General features: G+C 34.7%; 1 protein-coding gene across 11 annotated transcripts in view; it reads left to right on the top strand.

The window, feature by feature from the left end:
* KNTC1 (kinetochore associated 1) overlaps nucleotides 1-11,017 on the top strand; it is a 45,759-nt gene that overhangs the window by 9,246 nt on the left and 25,496 nt on the right. For all 11 annotated transcript variants that reach the window (XM_035890444.1, XM_035890442.1, XM_035890439.1 and 8 more), the window contains 18 exons: nucleotides 344-469; nucleotides 563-652; nucleotides 1,218-1,283; nucleotides 1,768-1,829; nucleotides 2,264-2,375; nucleotides 3,113-3,256; nucleotides 3,485-3,541; nucleotides 3,624-3,725; nucleotides 4,959-5,075; nucleotides 5,567-5,710; nucleotides 6,007-6,105; nucleotides 6,559-6,662; nucleotides 6,822-6,927; nucleotides 7,622-7,756; nucleotides 8,847-8,966; nucleotides 9,765-9,834; nucleotides 9,910-9,977; nucleotides 10,559-10,851. In XM_035890444.1, coding sequence (XP_035746337.1) covers nucleotides 344-469; nucleotides 563-652; nucleotides 1,218-1,283; nucleotides 1,768-1,829; nucleotides 2,264-2,375; nucleotides 3,113-3,256; nucleotides 3,485-3,541; nucleotides 3,624-3,725; nucleotides 4,959-5,075; nucleotides 5,567-5,710; nucleotides 6,007-6,105; nucleotides 6,559-6,662; nucleotides 6,822-6,927; nucleotides 7,622-7,756; nucleotides 8,847-8,966; nucleotides 9,765-9,834; nucleotides 9,910-9,977; nucleotides 10,559-10,851 — 2,015 coding nt within the window. The remainder of the gene's footprint in view (nucleotides 1-343; nucleotides 470-562; nucleotides 653-1,217; nucleotides 1,284-1,767; nucleotides 1,830-2,263; nucleotides 2,376-3,112; nucleotides 3,257-3,484; nucleotides 3,542-3,623; nucleotides 3,726-4,958; nucleotides 5,076-5,566; nucleotides 5,711-6,006; nucleotides 6,106-6,558; nucleotides 6,663-6,821; nucleotides 6,928-7,621; nucleotides 7,757-8,846; nucleotides 8,967-9,764; nucleotides 9,835-9,909; nucleotides 9,978-10,558; nucleotides 10,852-11,017) is intronic.

Genomic DNA, 11,017 nt, shown 5'->3' with positions numbered 1-11,017 from the left:
AAAAGAAAGATAATTTTCACATGCATTTATTAACATGTAGTATGGCTTCATTAACTGATTTATTCAAATAATGCAATTTCAATGTTCCCTCTGCTTTTTTGTTTTGATTTGTTTAATATAAAAAAACAGGCTTAGCTGGTGAGATGAAAAGTTACCATAATTGCTAGGGACTAATTGGTAATCCATTTCTTTAATGAAATCATTCAATGTACATGGACACACATTATCTCAAAAGCATTGTAAACAAAAGTGTAGAGTTTTCAGTTGAAGACTTCTTAAAACTTAATTGCATCAAACAGAAAAATGGGGTTTTTTGGGTTTTGGTTTTTTTTTTTTTAAACAGCTTGTATACAAAGTGAAAGCAAACACCATTTTAGAGAAACTAGCTTCAGCTTCTGTTGGGAGTTATGGTCACGAAGTCTGGCTGGATCTTGTGCATGAAGCCAAAGAAAATTTGCAAAAAATTCAGGTATGTTTTTATTTCTACCCACTTTCTCTAATAAAGTAATTCAAATTTTAAAGGAGCTTGGAATTAATTTCAGTTGTTTCCTTATGCAAACAGGATAGCCAATTTGTTGTGGATTACTGCATAAATGCTCCGTGGCCACTGTATGAAACCACTCAAGAAATGTTGAACTATGCTAAAGTCAGAGTAAGGGATTTTATTTGTTTAAATTGCTTATACTCGTCCATTCCTATTACATGTTTCTGTACAGCTTGACAGGGGGGACATCTTCAAACCAGTTCCAGTCATTCAAAAAGTAAATGCATTAAAAATTGTATGTTACCAAACATGAAGAAGCAGCAAGGCTTGTTCCACCCTTGTTCTTGCTATTGGGTAAGGGCAAAAAAGAGTTTACAGTATTATTTATTTTCACATCAGAAAGCAGGTTTCAGTTTTGAGTAGTAGTCTTCTTAAGCAGCTTTTAAATATTAATTTCAGGACTAAAAGCTCAAAATATGTCACCTTTTTTGTTTTCATTATTTTAGTCTTTCCTGCCTTATCAAACAGAATCAGAGAGATACATATTATCTTTCTGATCCTGCATACCTGTAGAATTCCAATCAGAGTCTAACATTGTAAAATAAAGACTGCAGTTTACAGAGGTACTAAGTTTCTGCTCATATTAAATGAAATTTATTAAATTCATAGTACTGTCTGGCATGTTCTGTATGTACTGATTTGTCAGCCAAACCATTTCATGTATTTGTTTCAGATCTTGAAGAAGGATGATAGAACTATTGCTCCGTCATCTGATGTGGCTCCTGTATCCATAACTGAGGTGAGGACAAACTTCTTAATCTGCAGTATCATATGATAAACAAGTATGATGTAGAGTTTTAAAAACTGAACTACTGTTGAACTTTTTAAAAGCCTAAACGAGACTATATTTTATAGTATGAAAGAGAACCACAGTAATGACAGGTTTCCGAAATAAGAGATTCCTTCAGTCATAGAAAGATTCATTTTCAGATGCTCCAGAAATTGAAGAAAGAAGCTTTCTTAAGTGCCTTTTAGGTATTTAATTTTGTTTCTTATTCAGTCTTATTGTATACTGGACAGGCCTCAAGGAGAATCAGTGTAAAGTGTTTACACAATTGGAATTTTGGAATAATGCTTTATTAAATGAACTTACATATGTAATTAGCTGAAATTATTGAAAAGTCTTTATTTTCCTCAATTCTTCCTGTTTGTGATGGTTATTCTAACCATGTAGTATCGCTGTTTGGTGAGATATTGATCTTAAATCTCTTTTCTGCATTCAGGTATTGAGAGCTCAGGCAAGGCTTACAACTTTTTATGGAGCTTTTGGACTAGAGAAATTCAGGTTTGTTTCTATTTGTTTGGTTAAGATTTAAAGTAAATTTAACTGTAATGGTTAAATATGTGCCATTGAAATCAAGTTCGCTTTTTTTTTTTCCATTTTAATTTGGGTTCATTAAACTTTAAACCTTTCCTTCTCTTCCTGAAGTTTCCCATCCTCTACTGTGGAGAAAGGAGAATGCAGAGAGGTTGAGTTATTCTGTATGTTGAAAACATGTATTATCTGTCGCATATCTGCTATCTTGTATAGATTTATTTTTTTTTTAATTTAACATATATAGGAGGGGGTGCGATTTTATGCACACACAATCTAACACTAGCGTTGTCTCTTACAGCATATAGTACCAGCTAGAAAAGGTTTGAGGTTCTCCCCCCCTCAACTCCTTTAATACTGATATATATCAATAACAGAGTTTCTTTTTCTCCTCTCGCTTCTAGTGGTATTGCTTGGACAGAATTCTTGAATAATGAAGACATTTTCAAGCACATCCTTTTTCAGCTAGAAGAAGGAAATTTATCTTGTGCACAGTACCTCTGGCTTAGGCATCAGGTGAGATAGCATAGACATCTCTTTGCTATCTATGGAGGATGTTAAGTGTCTTAAATTTTCCAGCCTTATTTAAAAGAGTCAGACCAATGTGGTTATGAAACAGCTCTTCAAAGAAGCAAAGGTCTATGGCAGAATCTCATCTACTATCACAATGATTACCTGTTCACCTAGCTCCTTAGAAGGCCGAACTTCTTATCGATTTAAGAGTAAACTGATATTTCTGATGTCAGAACACATATTTCTAGGTCTGAGAGCTGACAATGCTTTGATTTATTTGGTTGTGTTTACAATGTTCCATTCACTTTCTTGCTAGCGCAGCTCAGAATTTTTAAGTGGATATTTGCTGGCTACCTTAAATTCCTTTAAAAATAATCACATAGACTCCTTGCTCTCATGACACATTCATAAGAGCGGCTATGGGCTATTATATTCTTTAGTGCAGGACTTTCAGGTCCATGTCTGCTGTATTCTTAGTAAGACAGAACTATAGAGCAAGTCCTAAAGTAATAGGACATGATCCTGCCCCTGTAATTTGCAAATTAGGTCATGTTTAAGAAGACCAAGCTCTAGTTTTTCTGAGCAGGGCTATGTTCTTTTTAAATTCTTATCTATGATTACTGAGATTTTCTCTTTGTGTTTGTGAAATCTATTGCTTCTTCCTATTAGTGAAAGTCTTACAAAATATCAGATAAACATTTACTCCATATATCTGTAATTGTTCTGTTTAAATATTTTAGGCAGATTTTGAAAGCAGCTTTGATGAGAAAATGCTGGAGAACTTGCTTAGTACCATCCATTTCACTGCTCCTTTGAAGGAACTATGTTTGTGGCTTAAAAATGTTGTGATCCCTTTCTTAAGAAGAGTTGTGCCAAATGGACAGGTAAGACTGACTTAATAAACGCAAAATGTAACTTTCTCAGGCTAAGATAATTTTATAGTCAGACCTACAGACTTTTATTTTTGAGTGTCAGAACCTTGTTCCTCTATCTTCTAAAATAATTCTTTTCCCTATTTTTAAATTTAAATTATTTCTTCTAAAACAAATTTCTAATGGCAAATTTTGCTTTGATAGATAGCATAACTCTTCTTATGACTGTATTTTTTTCAGAAAATATTAGCAAAATGGCTGGAACAAGGTGCTCGAAACCTTGAATTAATTGATAAGGTAAGTCATACTGCAGAAACTTTGCCTGTCTTGTATTTCTATGTGTATAATATAGTTTGCTAATATTGATTATTTTGAACAGGCAAATTGGCCAGAAAATGGACTCCAATTGGCAGAGGTTTTTTTTACAAGTAAAAATCAAGGTGAAATGGGACTGACAGCTTTTGGCCAGTGGATTCCTTTGGTAAGAAATGTAGCAAATATAAGGATTTGCTATTAAGAGCCTTTAGAACATATGCTCTGTGCTAGAGTTGAAATGGATGATAATTAAGTCACTAATGGTTCTGGTGAAGACTGACTTAATTCCATGAAAGAATCACAGAATCACACAGAATCACAGAATGGCAAGGGTTGGAAGGGACCTCAGGAGATCATCTAGTCCAACCCTCCTGCTAAAGCAGGTTCAAAAGGAAAGAACTGAGTTCCAATCTTCTTGGGTTTGAAGATTTTTAAAAAAAAAAAAGTCAGTGTAACATTAATACCCTTTAACAGATGTATTAATAGTCTAAACATGAGTAATATTATTGAATATTCTGTACTACACATATAAGCCTGAGTACTACAAAACACTTAAACTTCACTAAAGATACTCCATATGAATTTAAATTAAAAACATGTCTCATCTCCATCAAAACTTTTGGACATCAATTGCAATTAACCTTCTGTTATAGCCTGGAGAAAACAGGTATTAAAAATCAGCTAGCTGTAAGGTTATGAATACTCACTTTGTGCAAACACAAATAAATTATGTATGTATGTTATATCTCCTAGGTATACTAACGTTTATAAAAGTGGTAGCATGAAAGTGGAGAGAGAGAAAGCTTAAAGCTAACCAGCTGTGCATTTTAAAAATTGGAAACATTGACATTCTATGCTAGTTTAGATCTGCTGTCTTAAACTTCTGAATCCTGTGTTCAAAGTGCATAGTGAAAAGAAGAGAAATTTACTCTAAGTCCCACTTTCAACACGTGCTTGACTTTCTTTGTTGTATGCTGTATAAAGGTAACAGTTCAGCATGTAGATTCATAAAAATTTCAAGATTGCAAGGCATCAAAAATTGTGGGGTTTCTTGGGATATTGCATGAACAATAGGGTTCTGACTACAGAGCAAATGTCAGCTGTAGGTACATTGTTCCTAGCCATTTGTCTTAACCTGTCCTTAAGACTTTCAGTGAATGAAATGCTCGCCCCTCTTCCCTATACAGGCTCTACTAGTGCATTGCTGTCTTTATATTTAGAAAGAATCTTTTCCTAATATCTTACCAGAATCTTCCTTGCTGCACTGTAAGTCAACTACCCTTGTGTTATACCAGATATGTGGAGAATAACTTGTTTTCTTCCTGTTTATGAGAGCCCTTTAATGGTCTTGAAGATTGTAGCAAGTCTTCTAATGTTTCACTTCTAAACACTGTTTCAGAGACGTAGTGACTGTGAAGAGGTACATAGGTTAAAGAAGCTGGTAAATGACTTGCAAGAACTGATAAATCTGTACAGAAAATATAACTGCAGATTGGCACTCTGTGATTTTGAAAAGGTAATTCTGCAGACACTTCAAAAAGTGCTTTTGAGTAGCGGATTGTGCTGAGAAGGGGAAAAATCTTGTAACATGTGATTTAAAGTCAGACAAAAGAGGAACCCGAGGGATTGCTTGGTTAAACTTGTGTTCCTAAGCTGCTAAGACTATTTGATATGTCATGTTATAAATTTTGTTTCAACCATGTGTATAAATATATAACGTGACAAGATACTATGAGAAGGTATGGCTTAAACTCCATGATTTGCTATTCATCAGCAATCATATATTGCGGAGCAAGCATTAGCAACAGAGAAATTAGAAGTACAAGTGAGCAATAAGGGGCTTTGTAAAATAAAGCTTTTATTTGAGCTAAAGAGGAATGCTAGTCCTTGAAATCATTCAAATGATTTCAGTGGACACTGGATGTTGAATTATTTATTAGAGATGTAAAGGATCATGTACTAACATGTGTGATGTTCTAACATGGTATTGTTCTACTTGCTGCCCAGGAAAACGCAACCACTATTGTGTTTCGCATGTTTGATAAAATTTTGGCACCAGAGCTCGTCCCTTCCATTTTGGAGAAGTTTATAAAACCCTACCTGTGTGAACATAACCTACAAAAGGATGAACTACTTCTACAGTATATAAAGGTATCCATATTTTCTACCTTTTGAAGGAAGCTGTTTAAATGTGAGTAAGCAGAAAACAAATCTGATGACCATTTTTATTTAAACTTTAATTTTAGGACCAGATTTCCTGTCAGTGAACATACTGATAGTTAATATTTCAGTAACAAAGCATGGACAGATATAAGGGAAGACAGCCAAATCTGGGAAGACAGCCAAATCTGTCCCATAATGTCCAAAAAGCTTTTAATTTTTGTTTATATTATATTCCTATGTTTTCTGAATTCAAATATCCTAATAATCTTTATCAAAATATACAGGATTTGCTAGAACGTTGTCGTACACGGTCTACTTCAGTATTTGAAACTGCATGGGAGGCAAAGGCAATAGCTGTCATTGGCTGCATCTCTGATACAGATGTAAGTATATCTTATGAAATCAGCATCAAGTGGCTCTAACACATCAGTTCAGAATGAAACACATCATTTTACATAAGCATATGAGTGCATTTTTACATGAGTGGTATGAGGAGGAATGAATAGTATGCTGTCTTTTTATTCTGCCTTAGTAATCTTCTCCCAAGTGACATTCCTTGCTTGAAAATTTAATTGTAGTTTTGTTGTCACCACATGGAAAACTCACCAATTTTAATATGTATGAAATTCAGGCTCCACAGTGTTGTAAATTACTACAAGCATTTTCTAACCTAACTTGACACATCATATTATGATAATGAATTCCCTTTATGCAAGTGGAGACTGGGCCAGGAAATAAAATGCTTGCCTAAATAAATCAACCACATATGAACAATACTTTGGGAGATTACCTTGTAACTTATTTTGAAACATAAGCTCTTTGTGTTCCTTTTATAGCTGAAATTTGATGCAGTTCTACAGATAATGCATGGTGCTATGGTACCATGGAGTGCAGCAGTGGAGGAGCTGGTAAAACAGCATTTGGAGATGAATCATGTCAAGTAAGGCACCATCCACAATCTACCCCTCAGTTTTGCATGTACTTTCAATTAGAATTCTGGGATTTGGGGGAGGAATACTGTGTATCTCATGTGGTGTGATGATTAAATCATACAGCTGTAGGCAGCAAATACATTGTAAAAAGTCTAATTTGTCCATAGAGTAAAGTTATTGCAGGAAAGCTACCGACTGATGGAGATGAAGAAACTTTTGCGAGCCTATGGGATAAGAGATACTAATCTTTTAAAGGACAAGCAGATGATAATGGTAAGTGACCAGAATTACTCTTATTTCTATTAAACACAAATCCCTACGCTTACCTGAATGTATTTTCATGGGCTATTATAAGCCAGATTTTTCACCAAATATTTGCAACTGGTAGCTCCCACTTGTTATCAATACCCATTTTTCTTGTCTTGTTGGGACGTGGTTTTTTTGCCTGAAAGCCCACTCTTTTAAGAATTAGAGGATTAGCTTAGTCCAACCTGATTAGCGCAGCATTGGTAGTATAGTACTTTCTGTAGAGGGGGGCAGGAAAGAAAAGAGGAAACTAACAAAATGGAAGGCTAAGTCCTCTCAAGACTTCAGATCATGTTTTTCCTAAGGTCATAATGAACAATAGTTGGTGATTTTTTTATTTTTTTTTTAATTTTTTTTTTTTACCATCTCCCCTTTATTAGGGAGAAAACATGAGTATTTCTGTAAAAGTTCCTTGCTATGCTGTGGAGCCAGATAAGTCCCTTGAATTTTGAGAGTTCCCAGGATAATTCTCTTCCCCCAAGCCCAATCTTCTCCCAATTATGCTTTAGTCAAGTTTTGTCTAGACAAAAGTTTCAAACTTCCTGGTAACTTGCTTGCTATGAGTTGTACAATTACAATGCAGTAGTAGTGTGTAAAAATTACTTCCTTTGTTATACTATACATCAACAAACTAAAGTCCATACCTGTTCTCTTCTTACAGAGGCTAGCGAAATACATTCTTAAACAAGATACCCCTACTTCTTTGGAGGATGCTTTGAAAATTGTAGCAGCATATATGTTGCCCACTGTGGAAGTCTACATTCTGAGGATGATAGACCTGATTGACAAAGAAAGGGTACGAAAATACTTCATGTCAGTTGATCTCAGAATTTAGAGACACCAAGGCCTATTTTCAAAACAGGGACAAGTTATACTACTTGCTGATATATATATGGTTTATATATTGGGGGGGGTTATTACAGTTCTATTAATTTTATACATAACTGCCTATACTGAGCATTGAAAATGAGACCTTTGTCAGAGTTTTAAACATCATGAGGCATCCTTTCTTTGTGGCAAAAAAGGATGAAAATTATGACCCACAATATACAAGACCAATTTGGAATTGAAGTCTCTGCATATTTTCACGTACTGTTTTTGCTAGAGTTGGTTTTGGGCAAGCTGCTTTCTTGCCAAGAACAACAACAAAGAAAAAGATTTCTTTCCACTACTACACGAGTACAGACCTGCTCCTTTAGTACTGAGAGCACCTGAATGTTTGTCTTGTCTTACAGGGTGTTCAATGTTTATTTATTAGTATGAAGTTTTCTTCCAAGTTAATTTCAAGTCCCAGTTTAGCAAAAAAACTGTTATCTTTAAATTACATTGATGTTCTTACTAGAAACACTTAACTTCACTTGCTACATTATAGTAGGTGTGAAAACCTTTATACCATGTGGTTGTCCCTAGTTATGATATTGGGATCTCTCTGACCTGAAGAAAAAGACGCTTCTTGATTAAAGGAATCAAATTAACTCCTTTGCAAAATAGTGTTACTCATGTTAACATTTGTTCTGCCTTATTAGCCCACGGTATTCTTGATAATCATACTGTTTTAAAAATGTTGCATAACCGCCAATGAACAAAACTGCATTTTAATTTGCCTGTTATAACCCTTAGTGAGTAATGAGTAAGCACATAGATTTTGCTGAAAGCCTCATAGATTTAGTAAAAACTATTCAGGGAGTTTAAGGAAGTTGTGTCACAGTAAATGTATTTTCTAAAGAGATTTGAAGTTCATCAGCAGAAGATTAATCTTACCCAATTAGACGTCATACAACCATTGTATCAAAGCAAGGGATTACACATATCTTAGCTTTTCCAGAAGCAAATGCCCTTTTCTTTTGATTATTTCTGGTGTACTTTTTTTTCCCCCCGCTCTTCAGGGAGAAGAATCTCTGACTTTGTTAAAATCTCTGACTCTTCCCGAAGCTGAGAAAGTTGCTGAGAGATTGACTGTATGGGGAACACTGGTATTACAGAATAAAGCAGATAATTCTGAAGAGGTACCAAGTAATTTCACATCATAAAGTGTGTGCACAAATTATTCTAAATACTGTTCTTACCCAGATGCTTAAAAAAAAACTAGGGGATGCAAATGTAAAAACAGTCTCTTCAGCAAAAAGAGATAATGAACTGGTCCTGCTTTGAGCAAGAGATTGGACTGGGTAACCTCTTGAAGCCTCTTCCAGCTTGATTTTATTCTGATTCTGTATATTATACAATTATTTGTGTTATTTTTAGAGGCATCTCCACACAGTGGCATGGTTATCTGAATTCAATTAATAATTTATAAATTCTGCTGCATTATTATACCTCTAGTCCTATGTGCTTTCCAGTTCCTTCTTTAGCTGCTTGGAAAACATCTATTTAAAAACTGTAGGTGTGGTTTTGCCACGCACCAAAGTGGGTTGAAGCTTCACAGTTGACAGTATACATTACCGTCTTGCAACCACAGAAGAGAATTTCTGTTAACACTTGTTTTAGGGAGTTATTCTGGGTAAGGGAAGGAAGAACAAAGGGAGAAGGGTGGATATTTTGCAAACTCCTGTGAGAGGCAACAGACTGTGTGGAGTACATACAAAATTACAGCTACAAAATATTTGCTATTTCTCTAAAGGATGCGGTTTTACAATAACTTTATGTTCCCTTGCTTTTCAGCTGGTTTTATCTTAGGCTTAAGAATTGTTGCTTAAGATGTTTGTAGACCATTGCATAGTATTTTAATAGAGTGGAAGCCCGAGGATCACTGTCTGTTACTGGCAACACTTTGACCAAAACATTAACCTCTTCCTTTCCTGCAGCACAAAACACAAATGTTTATGACTAAGACACTCGTGGAAATCCTTAAATTCCTGTTCAGCATTCAAAAAGGTAAGCTACAATTTAAAAATCCTACGTTTTCTTTGTAAATGGAGTCAGGAAGTAACTGGTTTTGTCCTGCAACAGACAATCCTCTGAAGAAAGATGAATGTGAAGCAAACCTAAAAATGTTTGAAACGCTTGCTACTCTGCAGGTAGGTATCTTTATAGTTTCAAATTGCTTTTGATTTACTGTAATTATTCCAATTGTTCTTATAGCATGGATGATATTAAAAATTAATTGTATTTAGAACTTATGTGCAAAAGTTGTTTTTATCATTGACTTCAAAGAGATTCTAAGGCTAATCTAGCAATTTAAATAGTGCCTGGGAAAGTTCCCGATTACTAGAACTCAGTTGTCCATTTAAACCAGAAAATTAGATACTCTTCCAAAAGTCTTAATTGCTAACACTTCAAAGATTTCATGATGGAGTACTGTAATATGGTATTAAGGTCTTACTATGGTTTGTAAACTTGAATTATTTAATACAGCATTTGAGCACACAGTATCCTTCAGGGGTTTTTTTATTTTGCTTACCTACTGCCTAGCAAAATTCTCGTAATTTATTACATAAATCAGTAATTGGTAGAAACTAATAAAGTCAACTTTGTGCTGAAGCTCTAGAGTATTCCTCTGAGAATGAAACAAGAAATAAAAACATTTTAATAAACAAAGCCCCCAACATTTTTAAAGAAAGTTACAAGAATACAAATATATAATGTTGTTTTGTTGCAGGAAGATTTTGATATCTTTCTTTCAGTCGAAGAATTTAGGAATCCTTCACTGATGTCTAAGCTTCTTGAGAAGCACATAAAAGCTTATGAAACTGTCAGATCTCTGTCAAAGCCTAGAAAAGCACAAACAATGAATTGTAATTCAGCAGATGGTAAAACCAAGAACCGTTCTACTGAATCAAGCTTATATAAACTGGCTTTGCTCCTGCAAAGGTCAGAGCAAGAACTGGGAGAAAAACTGGCCTTGAGAGCGCTAGATGCTGGAAAAGTTGAAGATGCTGTAAAGATATGCAGGTAAAACTGCAGATGTTTTGAAGATTATAACTTTTAATGGGCTTTTCTGTACTATTTCTGATACTTTGAGAAGTAAGTAGATGTAGAGCAAAGGAAAGGTGGGTTTTTTCTATAAAATGTTTAAGCAATATGCTTACGTTGTTTGTATGCAATATTAAGTGTAGGG

This window comes from Egretta garzetta, unplaced genomic scaffold, assembly GCF_000687185.1.
Source record: "Egretta garzetta isolate BGI_Z169 unplaced genomic scaffold, ASM68718v1 scaffold343, whole genome shotgun sequence".
NCBI classification, from domain to species: domain Eukaryota; kingdom Metazoa; phylum Chordata; class Aves; order Pelecaniformes; family Ardeidae; genus Egretta; species Egretta garzetta.
Note: the sequence above shows the minus strand (reverse complement) of the source record. Positions and strands in the feature narration are given on the sequence as shown.